Source organism: Mustela erminea, chromosome 7 (assembly GCF_009829155.1).
Source record: "Mustela erminea isolate mMusErm1 chromosome 7, mMusErm1.Pri, whole genome shotgun sequence".
Classification (NCBI taxonomy): Eukaryota; Metazoa; Chordata; class Mammalia; order Carnivora; family Mustelidae; genus Mustela; species Mustela erminea.
The window spans coordinates 1,450,406-1,468,541 of record NC_045620.1 but is presented as its reverse complement, the minus strand read 5'-3'; the positions used below and the strand labels follow the sequence as shown (position 1 = coordinate 1,468,541).

Genomic DNA, 18,136 nt, shown 5'->3' with positions numbered 1-18,136 from the left:
CCAGGCACCATGGGGGCTGTTTGAGTGATGTCTGGTCTCTGTATGTTTGCTGGGGGGTCTGTGGGCCGGGCTCCTGGAAATGGGACGCTAGACCGCAGAGGAGGTGTGCGTGGCATTGTGCTTCCGCGGCCAGGTCCCTGGGGCCCTCTCCCCCCAGCCGTGCCCCGGGTGGGTTAGAGGGTCTCCATTTGAGCAGGTGAGCAGTGCGGGCCCCCCATAGTTTAGTTCCCTTCTGTTGAAGAGTACGGCAAGCATCTTCCCTGGGCCCCGGGCAGGGTGCGCGTGAGCTCCCGGTGACGGGTCTCCCCCGCCCCTTGTAGGAGCTGTCCAAGATCACCATGCCCATCGCCTTCAACGAGCCCCTGAGTTTCCTGCAGCGGATCACAGAGTACATGGAGCATGTGTACCTTATCCGCAGCGCCTGCTGCCAGCCCCAGGCCCTGGAGAGGATGCAGGTCGGTGGTGGGTTCCTTCCAGGGGGTGTCGGACATGGAGCATGTGTGCCAGACTGTAGTTTTTGTTTGTTTGTTTGTTTGTTTAAAGATTTTATTTATTTATTTGACAGACAGAGATCACAAGTAGAGAGAGAGGAAGGGAAGCAGGCTCCCCACTGAGCAGAGAGCCCGATGTGGGGCTTGATCCCAGGACCCTGGGATCATGACCTGAGCCGAAGGCAGAGGCATTAACCCACTGAGCCACCCAGGCGCCCCAGACTGTAGTTTTTAATGAACCTGACACCATCTGATCGGCCACCTCGTGGTGGGGGCCAGCGCCTCAGCTGGAGGACGTCACGGGGATGAGCCCATGTGGCTCACACTGACTTTTGGGGGCTGTCCTGCTCAACGGCTCCAGTGTTGGTCCCAGGGCCTGATCTCCATGGGTGGCGGTGGGCCCCGTGCCTCAGCTCCTCCTGCGTCCTTTTGGGACCGGCACCCGGTGTGCGTGTGGGAATACTAGCCGGACTGACCAGCTGGGCTGCGGGGCCTCCGGGCTGGGTGGGGCTGGGGCCGGGAAGCCTGGCGCTCTTCCTGCCTGTGTGGCTTTGAGGAAGTGTCCGTGATAAAGGCATTTCTCCGGAAGTTCTGTAATCTCCAAACATGTGACAAGCAGGAGACTGGGGCCGCCAGGAGTGCTTCCTGCCACTGGGGAGCTGTGCACGCGCCCCCTCAGCCCCCCCTCACTGCCACATGCATTTGCCCGCAGTGCGTGGCGGCCTTTGCGGTGTCTGCGGTGGCTTCCCAGTGGGAGAGGACCGGCAAGCCCTTCAACCCCCTCCTGGGAGAGACATACGAGCTGATCAGGTAAGGACTCAGGCTGTCGGGGTCGCCAGGGCTGGGGACACAGAGGGACGAAGCTGCTGGAGGGCTGCTGGAGCTGGCAAGTGCAGTGGCCGCAGCCTCCCAAGGCCAGCGAGAGGGACCGGGACCCTTCCGGGCGGAGTTTGTTTCGGGCAGCTCCCCAGCTTCTGACCCGGTCTCCGAGGCCTGCGCGGTCCAGGGCCGGCCTTGCTTGTGGCAGTCCTGCTGGGGTCCCGGGAGGGTGAGCTGGGCCTGTTGGGCGGGTGCTCTTCTGACCCCGCTGCCCACCCAGGCACACGCACGAAAGCTGAGGGCCATGTTGTCTTTGCCGCCAGATCAGCCGGGGAAGGACGAGCCGTCCAGCCCTGGCCGTGGCTCTGGGAGTGTGAGGGTGAGTGTGAGTATGAGTGTGAGGGTGAGTGTGCGACCCCGGCAGCGTGAGCGTGGGCGTGCTCAGCCCTGTGGGGCTGTTTGGAGAAGATGGGGCTAATTTTTATTCTGTCTCTCCGCGGGTTCTAGGGAGAGTTGACTGGAATGTTGTATCAGATAGAAGTTGGTATTGATTATGCGAGTGTGCTCCGTGTAGAAAATGTGTGAACTGAGCAAAGTGAGACGAGTCCGAGTGATCCAAAGTGATCCTGTCGAGTTCGCGTTCGGCCGGGCCTCCTTGTGTGTCGTGTGTGTGCTCGCGTGCTGTGATTGCGGTAACTCGTATCGCTTGCCACTTTGCATCGTGCCGTCCTGGTGTCCCCACGATGTGACGGGCTTGTGCAGAGTCGCGCTGCCGTGTGTCGTGTCTGACATGTGTCGTAGTGCGCCTGGCGTGGCTGCTGTCTGTCATGAAGCCGCAGTGCGTCATGTGGTCCCTGGCGTCTTGGTTTTAGAGTCCTTCAGGTCGTGCTCCCTGGGCTCCTTGTTGCCCTTAATACCGTGAGCTGTCGCCCACGGCATGTTCTTCCAGGGGGAGTAAGTGGCTGCGGGGACCGGGCACGCTGGTCTGCTTGAGTCCGCGCTGTGGGCATGTGCGGCGCTGCCGGGCGTGTGCTGTGGCAAGTGGCAGCCCTGGTCTCCGATGGCCGTGAGCAGAGTCGTCTCCTGTAGCCACGCAGGCAGCCCCCACCTCTTCACGGCAGTCACTCAGCCGTCGGGGAAGCGACCCCAGTGTCTAGGGTCTGGCACTCCCTGTCTCTGGCTGCCCTGGGCGGGCCTGTTGCTGACCCCTCCGTGTGGCCCCCACCACCTGCTGCTGACCCCGCCGTGTGGCCCCCACCACCTGCTGCTGGCCCCAGGGCAGCGGCCTCTTTTCTGAGGGACCGACGGGCTGGCGGGCACCGAGGGTTCGGGCGCCTGCTCTCCCTCAAGGGGGCTGGCGGGTCGAGGTCCGGTGCTGCCGTGGGTGTGCTCACAGCCACAGCAGTCAGCAGGGGACCCTGCATGAAGCTGGCAAATCCCTGCTTCTTCAGTTCAGAAATGGGGAAACCGAGGCCCACGTGAGGGAAAAACCTGCCCCGAGAGCCCCTCTTCAGGGAACCTTTTGTCCTCCATCACGTGGAGGTTCTCTCTTCTCTAGAACGCCTCCTCCGGAGCAGCGGCTGCCCCTGGACAGGGCCGTGGGGGCGGAGTTCAGGGTTCTGACCTTGTCTAGCTCTGAGCAGACGGTGAGCCTTCTCGTTTATTCCGAAGCACCATTAACGTATCCTGAAAAGAGAAACAATCCAGAAGGAGCTCCAGACAGGCCGAGCGGCTCGAGGTCTGTGAGCAGCCCCGGTGCCGGACGCAGGGACACCTGCATGTCCGTCTCTTCCAGGAACTTCGTTCGGGGCTTGAGCCAGGTTCCACCGACAGAGAAACGAGCCTTCCCGGCCTTGCCGGTGCCGCGTGTGTCCCGGCCTGGCGTCCAGGTCGCTGCTGCGGGCAGGGCCCTGAGGGTCCTCCTGCGCGAGGAGCTACGCCCGTGAACCAAGTCGTGCTCTGTGTCTTTTTCCCTACAGACGGCTCCCCTAGAGCCCAAAATAGCACTTTCTTTTCTTAGACAAGTGTTCATTTTGTAAATTACATACCTTGGTAGGCAACCTTTTAAAATCTAATTTTTCAGCTTTCCTTCCTCTGTAATGATTGGAAATTCTGATTCCAGTTAAGTTAGTAATTATGTGGTTTAGCTTTTATAATTTTTAATGACTACAGCTGTAGGTGTATTCACAGTTCCGGAACAATTAAAAACTGACATTTTTATTGAAAAAGAGCATGTACTGAGAATCCTGTTTCCTGGCCAGGAGTGTCTTGGGCATCAGACATTCCATCCGGAAACTTCCAGGAGCCTGAGGAGAAGCAAGAGAAGAAGCCCTGAGGCGCGCGCCGTACCTTGAGGACTGAGACGGCGGTTTGGCCTCGCGGCCTCTATGGCCCTGGTGCCAGGAGACGCATCTGGACCCGCATGTGCTGGGGGGCACGGGCAGAGGGTCAGGAAGAGACGCTCCACACTCTTCCTCCCTCCGTGTGGCGGTCAGACGCCGCCCCAGAGGCACGGCGGACGCATGTGCTAGTGTGTGCGCGCGTGAGGGAGCGTTCGGCCACGTGTGCGGTCAGTGAGCAGGGCTGGGCACCCCTCGGCGGGCACGGAGCACACTTGCGCCTCTCCCGGTGCCCCTCCCGCCGGCCCCGGGGCTGCGGGGCTCCCCGCGATGGGTGCCGAGCCGGCCCTGGGGGGCCTTTGCGGTCTCTAATGTGGCTCTCCCCACTCTTGTTTTTGTGCCCAGGGAGGATTTGGGATTCAGATTCATATCTGAACAGGTCAGCCACCACCCCCCCATTAGTGCGTTTTACTCAGAAGGCCTCAATCAGGACTTCCTGTTTCACGGCTCCATCTACCCGAAGCTCAAGTTCTGGGGCAAGAGCGTGGAGGCTGAGCCCCAGGGCACCATCACGCTGGAGCTGCTCAAGTGAGTGCGGCGGCCGGGCCCGACGGAAGCGCACACTCCTCCTCCCGGGGTGGGGGGTGTCACAGCCTTTCCCCGTTCAGCCCTTTCCAACCGCAACAACCCCTTTTAAGGGGGAGCTCCCCAGACCCCTCCTGGGACGAGTGCTCGCCGCCGCGTGCTGCGCGCCCCATGTGATCGGGGTCCCTCTTGTCACTGCTGGTGCCGGCTCTCCCCAAGCGTTGGAGCCTCCAGCCACCGCTGCCCTCCCACGCGGTTCCGGAGGGCCGGGGTCGGGAGCCGTGAGTGGCAGAAGCCGTGGTGTCTGTTATGACGTCCTCTCAGGAGCGATCCTAACCTTAAACCCCTGTTGGTCAGCTTGAGGGCAGGGGAGAGACACAGGCTGAATCCTGGAGTTGGGAACATCGAGGGGCATCCTGGAGTCTGCCCATGCACCTGTTAAATCTCCATCCCAGCCCCCGCCGCCCTAGTGCAGTGTTGGGCAGACACCTTGCAAACCGAAAACGGAGTCCTCAGTGATCACCCGATGTCACCTCATCCACGACGGTCCGGGCCGCTGCGGGCCGCTGGTTCTCAGAGGGCTGGTCCCGCTCCCCATAGCCTGCTGCCAGGAAGCATTTGGTGTCATTTCTGCTTCATGCCGGCCCCACCTAGCCCAGATGGGGGCCACGGAATACCAGTGCCTGAGCCCCATGCACCTCTGGGCCCAGTGGGGACACCCCGTTTTCTGGGAAGCTTGCCGGTCTTTGCTTTCTTGGGGTGAGGCATGCAGAACTGAAACGTGGCAAACCGTATCGATTGGTACATTTTTGTCCCCCCGGAAGTCTGAGGGATCCAGATGCTGGTCCTGGACGCTTCCGCTCTGGGCTGGTCTCTGCCCTTGAGCGTGGCTCTTTCACACAGCCTCCCTGGAGACTCGGGTCTCACGCTCGCTGGGGCTCTCTCCCTGGGCCAGGCCGTTCGGGGAGGCGGAGGAGCACACACAAAGGTGTTGGAAGGTTGTTCCCAGCGGCCGGCACCCCTGCCATGGAGCGTTTCCCCGACCCCTGGGTCGCCTGGGCTGTTGCTGCAGGTCCCAGGTCCTCCGCGTCTCTGTCTGGGCGGCCTCCCCCTCATTATCTGACGTCTCAGCAGAAAGCTTTGTTGATGCTACAAAGGAAAGCAGAAGTGAATTTCAAACAAATGCTAAATAAATCACCACTGTTGGAGGGAGTTCAAAGCCACATTCTGCTCTCGTACAGGTTTTAAGGCAATTATGGTTTAATTCCGTCTGGTATCTTGCGTTTTAGGTCACGCAGTGTCTTTTGCTTTGCCGGCCTCTGACTTGCTTGTTTCTGGCCTGTTTCACAGACACGGGGAAGCCTACACCTGGACCAACCCTACCTGCTGTGTACACAACGTGCTTGTCGGGAAGCTCTGGATCGAGCAGTACGGCACGGTGGAGATCGTGAACCACAGGTGCGGCGCGCGCGCGGCGTCCTCCAGGGGGCGCTTCCGCCCGGCTCCCCGCAGCCTGTCCGTCGGGCCGGGCCCAGTGGGACTGGTGCGGTGCTGGTATCGTCTCTGGTACCTGTTGTTGCTTCCCGTTTTGGTGTTCGTCATGAACATGAATTTATTTTGAAACTGTAAACCTGAGCAGAGAACGGTGTGACTCCCAGAGGACAAAGTCGCGGCCACCCTCCCACGCGTCCCGCCGTCCTTGCCTTCTCCCTAGGAGCGCAGGACCGATCGGCTTCCTTCGCCCGCAGCTTTATGGGGACCGGAGTTGGCACACCGTAAAATTTGCCCATTTAGAGTGGGCCCTTCAGTGGTTTTTAGTGTATTTACCGAAGTGTGCAGCCGTCACCCCAGGTGGCACTGGGACCTTTCCTCCAGCGCAGCGAGCCCCCCCACACCCGTGTGCGATCACCCCCGCCGCCTCTCTGTCCCCGTCCGCCCCTCCCGCACATCTCCCGTCACACAACAGAGGCCTGTGTGTGTTTTCTCCACAGAACCGGAGATAAGTGTGTGCTTCACTTTAAACCCTGTGGATTGTTCGGAAAAGAACTTCACAGAGTGGAGGGCCACATTCAAGACAAGAAGTAGGTCTGCGCACGCGGTTCAGGCGCCTTGTTAGTGACACCGGGACATTCGCTCACAGCAGAGCAGACGAGGACTCGTTTTGGTTAGAAAAGACAGGGCCTTCCTGAGTCCGCGGGGAGACGCAGCATTAGTTGGAAGTGTCGTCTCTGGGTGCAGGAGAGAGTGGGGTCTGTCCGTCCCTCTCTGGGGGAGGAAACTTGCGTCCGTTCTCCTTGGATAGAGTGGGCGTGAGAAAATGAGGCGTCCTCACGGGGGCTACTTCTGTGGTTCTGCAACCAGAACCGAGGTCGGAAACCTGAGCGCGTCTCCCCGTCTCTGGCAGCGCCTGCTGCGGGCCGTGGGCAAGGCCTGGACCCCCGCCTGTGTGACTGGCGGGCTCCGTCCAGGCGATGAGGGAGGGACGTTTGAAATCTTTGTGAGGAGAGAAACGGTCAGGAGGTCACAGCGCATTTTCTGGGGTCTTCGCTCCTTTGGGTTACCTTCTGTTTTGGTCTCAAATTTCTCGTTTTTTTCCCACAATAAGGAATTCAGGCTTCATATAATGTCATGGATTTCCTGTCTGCTTCCAAAGCTCTATGTTTTCTTTTCTTCTTTTTTTCTTTTTAAAAGTAGGTTCTGTGCCCAGGGTGGGGCTTGAACTCACCGCCCAGAGGTCAAGGGTCACCTGCTCTACGGACTGAGCCAGCCAGGGGCCCCTGCATGTTTCTAATTAGAAACAAGTCTCCCCAGTAAAGCGGTGGGCGCTTCTGCTCCCTCCTGCTCTTGGGTACCAGAAAGTCACCTGTTCAAACGGCCTGTGAGATGCTTTTAGGCTTTGGGCTGTGACCACCTTGCCCCTCGATGTAAGTCAGGACTCCGCCCGCAGACTGGGAGGACCCCGTCGTCTTTCTGCCAAGAGTGCCAGCAGCGCCCGAGCAGCTTCTCCCTGGGGCAGAAACAACCCGGAGGAGACCGGGCTCGGGGTGCACAGACGCAGCAGTGGGCGCGGAGTCTGGGCCGCACCTCGGGGCCACGCTCACCAACCACTAGGGGCTGCCGGCCCTGTTCTGATTTTCTGGCTTTCTGTCCCAAACTGGGGTGAGCTCTTCCCTCTTGGAGACACACCGTGTTGGCCGAGGTGTCTGTTAAGTGAGGACTGGCCAAGTGTCCCCCCGCCAGGCCCCACGTGCCAGCTTTCCAGGCTGAGCCGAGACGGGAGCCTCCCAGGATGTCGCACGCCTGCCAGGGTAGCGTTTCCAGGAGCGCGTGGCCACTGTGCCCTAACCCCCCCCCCCCCCCCCCCCCCCCGCCGTGGGACGAAGCAGAAAAGAAACACACACACAGTCCAGCTCTGTCGGTGTTTCTTTTGGAATCGGCAGAGTGCTCTGGTGGCTGGTCTGGATGGTTCCCAGAGATTGTCATTCGTGAAGCAAGCAGGGCGAGTGCGGTGCGGGCATCCAGTTTGCGGTTGTGAAGACAAAACAAAACAGGCAGCGCCCGCGGAGACTGAAGGGCTGTTGACATGACTTCTAGGAGAGGGGGAGGACACCGTGCGTGGAAGTTCGTGCATTTCAGGGACGGTGACGCGACAGGGCCGCAGGCTTCTGTGATACCCGATGCCCCTGTTTCTTATCTTCTGGTGGCAGGGCCCTGGCAGCTCCCCTTCGGGGCTGTGTGTCCCCATCTTCTTCGTTGCTTTGGTGAATCAGGCCCGAGTAGGGACCCTAAAAGGCAGATTTTCCTCTTTGCACTTGGGTCCAGAGAAGTCCTAAGACTTATGAGAAGGCAGGTTAGAATGGGGGTTTATTCCGTGGCCGAGATTCAGGTGCTGCACATTTAGATGAATGGTTCAGGATTAAAATTCCTTTTGATGGGTTGCTCGGCTGGCTCCGTGGGAAGAGCACATGACTCTTGACGTTGGGGTTGCGAGTTGGGTGTAGAGATTACTAAAATGATAAACTAGAAAAAAAATTAAAATTTCTTTTGACTACAGCAAGAAGAAGCTCTTCATGATCTATGGGAAATGGACAGAGTGCTTGTGGGGCGTTGACCCAGCTGCGTATGAGTCATTCAGGAAACGGGAGAGGAGAGGTGACTTGCCGAGCAAGATGCAGCCGGTAAGGGGCTGCTCCCCCCGAGGGGTGGTCCCCGGGGTGGGGGTGGGGGCAGGGCTTCCGGCTGCTGGCGCCCGGGGCTGGGAATCAGACGTGCGTCTGCGGGCTGGCTGCTCGTGCGGACGCTGCGTGGGGCTCGGGCTCGTCTGCGTGCGGGTTGTGCACAGGCTGTGTTATCAGCGGGCCTGGGGTTCCTTGGTGCCACCACGTCCCCCTAAGCCTGGCAGAACGCACCCACAGCTGTGTTTCTCTCCGGCGACCCTGCGGTCTGGGCGCTTATTGGTGCACCTGCCGTCTCCCTGAGCCTGGTTCGCTTACACCCTGCTGAGACACCCGGAGAGTGTCGTGCCTGTGTTTTCAGTTCAGGATATGTCCCACAGTTGCAATGTTTTCGCCTCAGGGCTTCCCTGGGAGCTCTGGGATTCTGGTGCCCTCGGGCCGAGTTACTCGAGCCTCAGACTAGAAAGTTCACAAGAGGCGTCTGATAGTGTGAGGTAAGAAGTCACGGGCCTGACCCAGAGTGTTCAGTGTCTCTCTCCCGAAGGTGCTGGGCCTCCCCCAGGGCGTCAGCATCTGGCTCTGTGGCCTTCTTCTGACCGTGCTCTTGGCTTCTGAGAAAAGGAAGGTTCCGTTTAAAGAACGTGGGGACTGGACTTAGCTCCGCTGCCCTTCGGGTGACCTAGATGTGAGAGGGAGTCCTACGGGGACACTCATCCCTAAGCGGCCTTTACCGAACTTTCTGGTAGCAACCCCGTGGCCTGCGGCCAGCAGCAGGTCACCCTGTCGGAGTCGGCTGGGGGTTCCTGAGGCCACTGTGTCATAGTCCAGCATTCTGGAACAGCACGTGAGGACCCACTTCTTTCTCTAGGCCCCACTTCTTTCTCTAGGCCCCACTGAGTTTGCAAAGTAAGGTGGTCGTTGTTGTGTTTCTGCTGAGGTGCTCTCCAGCTGGGGTTCAGTGTGGAAGTGCTGAGATGCCATGAAACCCCAGGTGCGAGCCAGTCCTCGACTGCGGGCCGAGCTGTGGCGTGAGGGGACTGCCTCCGGCTCAGGAGAGCCTCCCTTAGCTCGAACCCGACCCGCTGTTTGGGATGGCGTGGCCCCTCCCATGGCGAGCAGACTTGCCGGCGATGCTTGGAACTGTGTGGGCTTCTCCCCCCAGGAAGGCCCTGCCTTGCTGCCGATTCCCTGCCCTCTCTCGGGGGAGCCCCAGCAGAGAGAGCGCGACCGCATCTCCTTGCTGGTGAGCGCGTCTCGCTCTGCCCAGGGCCGCCGCTGGCCGGTCAGTTGCGCACACAGAGCTGTGCCTCCGGGCCGGCCGTCCCAAGGTGTTCTGTGTTTCAGGACGACGGCTCCCAGAAAGCCGAAGGCGACGTGGTAGACACCGTGCCCGAGGTTCAGGAGACGGTGCAGGTCATTCCCGGCAGCAAGCTACTCTGGAGGGTCAATACTCGGCCCCCTAACTCTGCCCAGGTTCGTACGCCCCCCTGCAGGTCCAGGCCTTTCTGTGCCCCCAAGCCCTGGCGAGGCCCCTCAGTTGTTCCCTGGGGCTGTGCGCACGCCGCCTCAGGCCGTTGTCCCGGAGCTTAGGGGCCCTCTGTCCCCCGGTAGGACCGTGCTGCAGAGTGAGCCTGTGGGGGCCCCTGGCCATCCCGGAGCCCCTGCCAAGGCCAGGCCCGCAGGGAAGGCCATGCTCTGCCCACATGTGCGGGCGTGCCGCGCCCCAGCCGGCGCCCCACCTCGCACCGCGCATGACCCCGTCTGTTCTGGATGACCTGCGCCCGCCAGGGCCTGAAGGCGCTTCAGGGTTGGTCTGAGGCACTGTTTTTCTCACTTATCAATTTAGAGGCTTAAATGCATTTTGGTGTGTATTCTTGATTTCTATCACATATAATAAGGTCATACTGTGTACAATAACGTACCATATATAAAGTAACTGTATAATAAATGTAATAACGTGCAATAAACTTACTTTAATATCTACTGTTAATTATTTTGTTTGTATGTAAATCATATATAAACATATTTCACGGTTTCCTATTGTATTTCACGTCCTGTTAACGTGGCGGAACGCGTGTACGTAAGTGAAAGGAAACCAGATGTCCCCTTGCGTTAGCTAGCCGGCTAGGGTTTGCTCTCAGCGGGATGTGAGCAGTATCTGGGAACGAAGAAAAGGCTTATGTATTTCGGGAATTCATCTTTCAAAATGTGCCCGTTTCTCCGTCCTTTGGCTCCATCCGTGTGGAGCTGCCTGCCAGACACTGGGTGCGCCCCGGGCCCAGGAACGGAGCTGGAGTGTGGGGTGGCCGCGGCCCCTGGCTCTGACCCCTGTGTCTCAGGCGGTGCCCGGGCCTTCCCCGTACCTGTGGGGAGCGGGGGCACGCTGTGTGGCTCTCGGGCCACACCTGGGCGGGGGATCAGTGGGGCAGCGGGTGACCCTCCGCTGCTCCCATGGCTTCGAGCTATGAGCCGTGCGCAGTCCAGGGCTGATAGAGTAACAGCGTCTGTGCCTTTCTCCCCAGATGTACAATTTCACCAGTTTCACTGTCAGCCTCAACGAGCTGCAGAGTGGCATGGAGAAGACCCTGGCCCCCACGGACTGCCGCTTGCGCCCTGACATCCGCGGCATGGAGAACGGAGACATGGGTGCGCACGCGGGCTGGGGGGAGGGGCCCACGGGCCGCAGGTGCACAGAGAGGCACGCGCAGGACAGCGCATCTTGTGCTCTCTCTGTGCTGGAAGAGCTCTAAGGATGCTAGCTCGTTGCAGGCCGATCATTTGCAAATACAATACAATTAAATGACAGGAAAAAGGCAATGAAACAGAATACATGCAAACTACAAGACCCCCAGGCTTTGTGTCAGCAGACATTAGGGTGGCATTCCAAAGACGGCACTTTTGCTCATTAAAAGTAGGCCCCCTGTCCCAGGCTCAGACGTTCATGTACCGTGGACACGTCCGTGTGACAAGGGAGCTGGCCGCAGGCTCCCTCTCCTGCTGCCTTGGTCAGGTCAGCAGCCCATGACTCCCCAGAGGGCTGTTCGAAGTGGCCCTGGGATTTGTGTACACAGTTGGCATTCAGTGGAGCGACCGCTCAGGGTGGGCTGGTGACGTGCAGACCCCAGCCTCTGAGCTCGCCGTCACGACCAGGCAGCGGCCCTTGGGCTCCCGCATGGCAGCTGAGCCTGCGGGCCGGGTCTGTGGGTAGTGGCTCCTGCTGCCCCTGTCCTGTGGGTCGGGTTGCCCACGAGCCTCACCGCACCCCTGCGTGGTGCTGTTTCACAGGTTGTGCGGCATGCCCGTGTGGGGCGGGCCCACAGCCGGCCCCTTGCCGTGGCCCCACTGGTGTCTGGGCGCCGCCGTGCGCTCATGACGGAGTTTGGCTTACCGACGACATTTCTTGCCGGTGTGACTGTTGGTCTCAGGTCTGGGGTGGGAGCATCCCGGCGTCTGCTTCCTTTAGCACCCTGCTCTGCTTGAGGTCGGCCGGAAGCTTCACCATCAGTCCTGTCGTGTGCTTGGCCCCCAGATCTGGCGAGCCAGGAGAAGGAGCGGCTGGAGGAGAAGCAGAGGGAGGCCCGGAGAGAGAGAGCCAAACGGGAGGCTGAGTGGCAGACAAGGTGAGGCCTCGGGGGCTGGGAGGGGGGGAGTGCTGAGGGCTCCGTGTGCCCGTGGGGCTGAGCAGAAGCTCTCCTGGGGCCCCATTAGCGTGGGGCCCACGGCGCAGACGGGCCCGTGGTGCAGGCACAGGTCACCTCAGACCTGGGCTCGCGGTCCTGCCTGCAGCGTGTCTGACCCCGTGCGCTCTGCTCAGATAGGGCAGGTTTTAGAAGGAACCGTCATCTGAACCAAGCCATTAGCGGGGGGGCAGGCCCAGCTTTCGGACAGGCAGCTCCACAGAAGAAGCCGTGTGCTGAGCCGTCACCCGAGGCCCCGCCACTTGCTTGGCTGCTCTCCACGCCACCTGCCACGTGGCACAGGTGGCCTGAGGGGCTGCGGGGGGTGGGGCACGGTGCCCTGTGTGCTCCGGGGCGCCCGCCGGCCAGGACGCACCCGTGCTCAGACCAGGTGACAGAGACGCAGAAAGAGCAGACGCTGCCCTCCAGCCCCCTGGGCCACCGCCTGCTTTCTCCCTGCGGAATCGTGGGGACTTGTGGTTTGTCAGTTGTCAGTGGCAAGGGGACAATGCCCCGCGCGATGAGCGCTCAGTGAGGTGAGTGCTGTGGCGCTGAAGCGTAACGAGAAACGTGTCTGTTCACGCGCGACCCCACAGCAGAGATCCGGCGGCCGTGCGCCGTGTGCTCCGCTCCTTCCCATCACGCTTCAGGCTCCAGGACGGGAGCCTCCGGCCATGGTTACGTGACTGACATTCTTTTTTGTTTTTTTTTAAAGATTTTATTTATTTATTTGAGAGAGAGACAGTGAGAGAGAGCATGAGCGAGGAGAGGGTCAGAGGGAGAAGCAGACTCCCCGTGGAGCTGGGAGCCCGATGCGGGACTCGATCCCGGGACTCCGGGATCATGACCTGAGCCGAAGGCAGTCGTCCAACCAACTGAGCCACCCAGGCGTCCCCGTGACTGACATTCTTAAAGCTGACCCCTTGTGCTTGGGCTCCCAGTCTGATTTAATACCGTGCTTTTAGGAGTTTGATATTTGGAATTGGCTTCCTTTTAGAAAAAGCTTGGAAAGAGTTAACCTTATTTCGTTGTTTTTGTCTAAGTAGTTGATTTTAAAAGTACATTGTGGAGATAATGATATTTTGTCCTAAGATGGAGACTTCTACTTTGTGAGCCCCCCACACCGACTCTGCGGTAACTTGCAGGCATCCTCTGTTGTCTTCATGTTGTGCAGCAGAAGTAGAGGTGGCCCAGGGGGTCGGGGGAGGGGCGCAGGGGTGGGAAGGAGGGGGCTGCAGGGGCAGAGGAGGGAGGGGGACTGCAGAGGTGTGGGGCGGAGTAAGGAGGGGTGCAGGGGGAGGGGATGGGGGCTGCAAGAGTAGGAGCACAGTGGGGGTGCGGTGCCATGGAGGGGGGTGGGGCTTGGGGGAGGGGGTGGGGGTCCTGGGGTGGGGGGTGGGGTTGTGGGAGGGCTGCAGGTGCGGGCGCACGGTGGTGGGGGTGGGGATGGTCGGGGTGGTGGATGGCACAGGGGCACAGGTGCCCCACAGGAGCCAGTGGGGTCTTCCTAGGGCGCAGGGCTTCAAACGTGGCCCGGTGGTGGCCACGGTTGTCCCTCTGGCCTCAGGCTCTCCCCTCCACCCGCTGGCTCTCCCCTCTGCACAGCCGGACGCAGGCTCCGCGGGAGGGCGCAGCAGTGTGCGCTCCCATCCGGAGAGGTGCAGGCCCCGCGGAGCGGACGTCAGTCTTCTCTGCTGCTGGCGCGGCGTGTTTTCTGTTCAATCCTTGGGCTTTGGCTGGCGAACCCCAGGCTTGTTCGTAGGGGACCGCGTCCATCTCAGGGAAGGCGTGATCAGGCATGATTAGGTTCTCAACTGAAGTCGTCGCGCGGGCTGCTGCCGTGGGGGGCCGCGTCCTCAGGCCCAGGGGAGCACAGCCCTGACCGCGTGCGCCCCCCGAGCCCCTGGCCTCCCGAGCCTTCGTCTGTGTTGCAGGTGGTTCCACCAGGGCAGCAACCCGCACACGGGGACCCCCGACTGGTTGTACACGGGGGGTTACTTTGAGCGGAATTTCTCCCGCTGCCCGGATATCTACTGAGGGCTGGAGCGGCCGCGGGACCGGAGGCTGGACTGCGCCGAGCGGCTGCCCGGAGCTGCGGCCGCCGCAGAGACTGGCTTCTCCAGCGACCGTGTGCGCAGCGGCACCACCGTCCCCGGTGGGGGTTTTATTCTAATTAACTTTCGATTTTGCCAAACATTCTACTACTGTCGCAGCCTCTGTAAAGCTTCACTTGGGCTTTCCCGTCGAGGGTGGAAAACGGAAACCCTTTGCAGTCCCTCGGCCGACGGGACGTGGCTGGGCTGTGTCGCTGACCGCGTCCTCTTCCCCGGAAAGTTCGTAACTAAAGCCACGACCGGGAGGGGCTCCCATAGTCGAAAATCCCTCCACAGTCGTCCTCCTCACGCAGGGGCGCGGGGCTCCCGGGACTGTCGGATGTGAACCAGTAACAGGGAAGATGGATCTGGAAGTCCTTGGAGGAGCTTTACCCGGGCCAGGAATGACGGTAGTGCGGGCGTGGAGGTTGTCAGCGCAGCAGATTGAATGAAATGAAAAGTTGTCAGATTCTGTATTTTTTACCAGTCTTCGATAATGTAAAGATTACTTTTAAAATATTTAAGTTAAAACTACTTGAATGGTATTTTGCTGAAGAGCATATGCATTAATCCCCAATTGTCTGTCCGAGAGGAAGCACTACCCTGACACTCCGGGCCGGCCGGAAACCTCGAGGGTTGTTGACCGCACTCCCTGGGCCGCTCCCAGTGGGGAAGGGAGCCCTGCCTCTGCCCTCGTCCGCTCCTGTTGTCACCAGGGCGTCCTCGTCAGCGCGGGCCACACTGCTGCATCACAGAGCCAGTGTCCTGGCCTGCAGCGTCTTGCCCACACCCGTGGCGCGGTCGTGTCCCCGTCTGCCCAGCATGTGTTCAGACACGGGCGAGTCCCAGCGGGCGGGCGCCACAGGAGGGCCCAGAGCAGCCTGTGATTAAAATTATTTAACAAAAACTAAGCGTATGTCCATTTAGCAAACATCTTTTCAAGTGACTGTGGTCTTTCTGTAGAAATGTCACCGCCACAGGGCACAGCAGAGGTCCGAGCGGAAGGCCTTCCGCCGACGGCTTGCACACACTTGCACACTCAGGCACATGCAGTCTCATGTAGGGAGTGGCGGGTTCTCGGGAGAGGGTGTCGTCACTGTGTGTCCAGGCTTCAACATCACATTTGTAATTAAAACACTTTTAAAAGCGAATACTTGTTCTGAAGGCTTGATTTTGTACCTTTGGACGCCGGAAGGCCCAGTGTGGGGGGGAACCGAGGGTGATCCGCTGGAGGGGAGCGGAGCGGGGCGGCTGGTGCAGGCTCGCAGGGGACGCTATTCCGAGAGGAGACTTTGGCTGTCTGAGTGGGGGACCCTGTGTGACAGGGTCGAGGGCCTTTGAGCGACTTGTTCTGGATAAATCCATTTCTCACGGCCACCAGTCATTGGCCAGCAAGGTTTGGGCTTTTGTTTTTAAACAATTTTTTTATTTGACAGACAGAGACCACCAGTAGGCAGAGAGGCAGGCAGAGGGGGAGGGGAAAGCAGGCTCCCCGCCGAGCAGAGAGCCCGATGCGGGGCTCGATCCCAGGACCCTGGGATCATGACCTGAGCTGAAGGCAGAGGCTTTAACCCACTGAGCCACCCAGGCGCCCCAAGGTTTGGGCTTTGAAGTTGGCCGGCAAGGACGGGTTTCAGGGGCTCATTGCATGGGCCTGGCCCGTGCGCTGGAGGAGCAGGACAGCCAGCGCCGGGGCCTCGTGTGTCTGCGGGTCCCTGGTCACTCGGCTTACAGATTTCAACCTGCCGTTTCTGCAGATGCTGGTAAGTGAACTTAGAGCTGCTCCTTTGTCTCCCCTGATAATCTCGGCTGTCAGATATTGGTCTGTAATAGAGTTTTTTGGTAGAAAATGCTTTTAAAAAAACAAGCCCCTGGTGCTTATGCATTAGGCCTGTGCGGACTGTGACGGCTGCCTCAGATGTCCTTGTGGCTTTGCCGTGTGGGCCCAGGAGCTTTTTAGAGTTGTTTTGTAGCTTAGAATGTCCCTGGGGAATGAAAAGTAGAGTGTGCTTTCCCAAAGAACCTGAAATTTGGGTTTGTTCCCCTTTGAAGTTTGGGTTCCGTTACGTGGCCCTGGACTCTGTGCATTTATCAGGGGGCCCTGGAGATTTCGCTCTGGACAGACAGACGCTGTCTTGGAGTTTGTCTTGTGTCTAATATGGACTAATGCCCTGGGGCCCCTGGCTCTGACCAGACCTCACAGGCCACCTCACGTTGGGGTCAGTCCTGTCTGGGGCGCGGAGCCAGCACGAGTCTGCCCTGGAGTGGCCCCGGCGTGGGTGTGGCGCGTGCCTGGGAGGAGGCTGTGGAGAAGCAGGTCAGGGACGTCACCGCAGTAGGCCACGCCAGGCTGCCACAGACGCTGAGGCCCGCCCAAGCACTCTCGCCTCCGCACAGGCGGACTTGGGATGCGAGGGTCCAAGGGGCCCTTCTCCGCAGACACGGTGCTCCCGGAGGCCCTCGGCTGCTCCAGATGTCAGCGAATGGAGGTCAAGGGGTCGCGGGCAGGGCGCCTCCTCGGCCTCACAGCCCCTTCCGACCCCACCTGCAAAGCTTATGACCCCTGTGCTTGCGGGAGGGGCTGCCCCCAGACCTGCCAGACACACGATCTGGTGTGGGGGACCCCCCAGCAGACCCAGCGGGCCTGGCGCTTGGGAGAGGGATCAGGTGCAGCCTGGCGGCCTCTGGGAGCCCCAGGCAGGCCCAGGGCCTGAGGCACTGGCCTCCTGTCTGACGGAACCTGGAGCCCACCCACTGGGCGGTGTTTACAGTGAATGCAGAGGACAGGGCACCTGCCTGCGGGTCCTTGTTGGAACACAGGGTCAGGAAATCAGAGCAGGATGAGAGAAACGCCAGGAGGCTCCCCGAGATCAGCCAGCCCTCTGGGCAGCCTTGGCCAGAAGCTGCTTCTGAGAACACTGGCTCTTCGACAAGTGCTCCCCAAGAGGGATGGTGATTGACTGGCTTTGCCCGTCTCCAGTATCCACAGGGAGCACGGAGGATGGCGGCACTGGGACGCTTCCTAGCCCAGAAGCACCAGTAACCCTTCCCCTTGGGACGGCCTTCGCCGAGCAGGGGAGAAGGGCAGGGTCAGGAGGAGCTGCGTGCCCCTGGGGACGGGTGGGCCTGGGGCAAAGTCCGGTTAGTACAGCGCCCTCCCTGTCCAGTCTCTGTCTCGGCACCCAGACTTTCAGACGTCTTCCAAAGGATTTCTTGGGGGCACCTGGGGGCTCAGTCATAGCGTCTGCCTTCGGCTCAGGTCATGATCCTGGGGTCCTGGGATCGAGCCCCACATCGGGCTCCTTGTTTCACAGGGAGTCTGCTTCTCCCTCTGCCACTCCCCCGGCTTGTGTTCCTGCTTGCGCGTGTGCGTGCTCCCTCTCTCTCTCTTTCTCTTGCTCTTACATAAATAAATAAATACATTTAAAAAAAGATTTTATTTCTTTATTTGACAGACAGAGATCACAAGCAGGCAGAGAGGCAGGCAGAGAGAGAGGAGGAAGCAGGCTCCCGCTGAGCAGAGAGCCCGATGTGGGGCTCCATCCCAGGACCCTGAGACCATGACCTGAGCCGAAGGCAGAGGCTTTAACCCACTGAGCCTCCCAGACACCCCTAAAATATTTTTTTAAAAATGGGACTTTCTTGGGTCTGCAGTGGGTACAAAGATTGGGGTCCCTCCTCAGGATGAGTCACGCGGGGCTTGGCTGGCTTCCCTGTTCTCCGTGTGTGGGCTCTGCCACGTGAGAGTGGCACGTCTGGTGTCTCTCACTGGGGGTTTACCGGACAGTCAGCCCAGTGGTCGCACAGCTGGTTTGCCTCTTTGACAAGCAAATTGCCCCAAGTCACACGGTCAGTAAAGGGCTGCATGATCTCTACAGCGGCCAACAGCATGGACACCGGTCCCCCTTCCTGGCGAGCGCGTGCGTGGCCAGCTTTCAGCCCTGTTTATCCTGTCAG

The 18,136-nt window shown here is 60.0% G+C and overlaps 1 protein-coding gene across 3 annotated transcripts in view; it reads left to right on the top strand.

Annotated features, from left to right (window-relative positions):
• OSBPL2 (oxysterol binding protein like 2) overlaps positions 1-15,330 on the top strand; it is a 36,620-nt gene extending 21,290 nt beyond the window's left edge. For 2 of the 3 annotated variants that reach the window (XM_032350144.1, XM_032350145.1), the window contains exons 5-14: positions 321-455; positions 1,204-1,301; positions 4,055-4,237; positions 5,585-5,692; positions 6,226-6,315; positions 8,289-8,412; positions 9,754-9,882; positions 10,932-11,055; positions 11,939-12,029; positions 14,021-15,330. In XM_032350144.1, the coding sequence (XP_032206035.1) occupies positions 321-455; positions 1,204-1,301; positions 4,055-4,237; positions 5,585-5,692; positions 6,226-6,315; positions 8,289-8,412; positions 9,754-9,882; positions 10,932-11,055; positions 11,939-12,029; positions 14,021-14,123 (1,185 nt within the window). In that variant the 3' untranslated portion in view covers positions 14,124-15,330. Of the gene's footprint in view, positions 1-320; positions 456-1,203; positions 1,302-4,054; positions 4,238-5,584; positions 5,693-6,225; positions 6,316-8,288; positions 8,413-9,753; positions 9,883-10,931; positions 11,056-11,938; positions 12,030-12,223; positions 12,778-14,020 lie in introns of those variants that run through there. The other variant, XM_032350146.1, reaches the window with a different exon arrangement.
• The last annotated feature ends 2,806 nt before the right edge of the window (positions 15,331-18,136 follow it).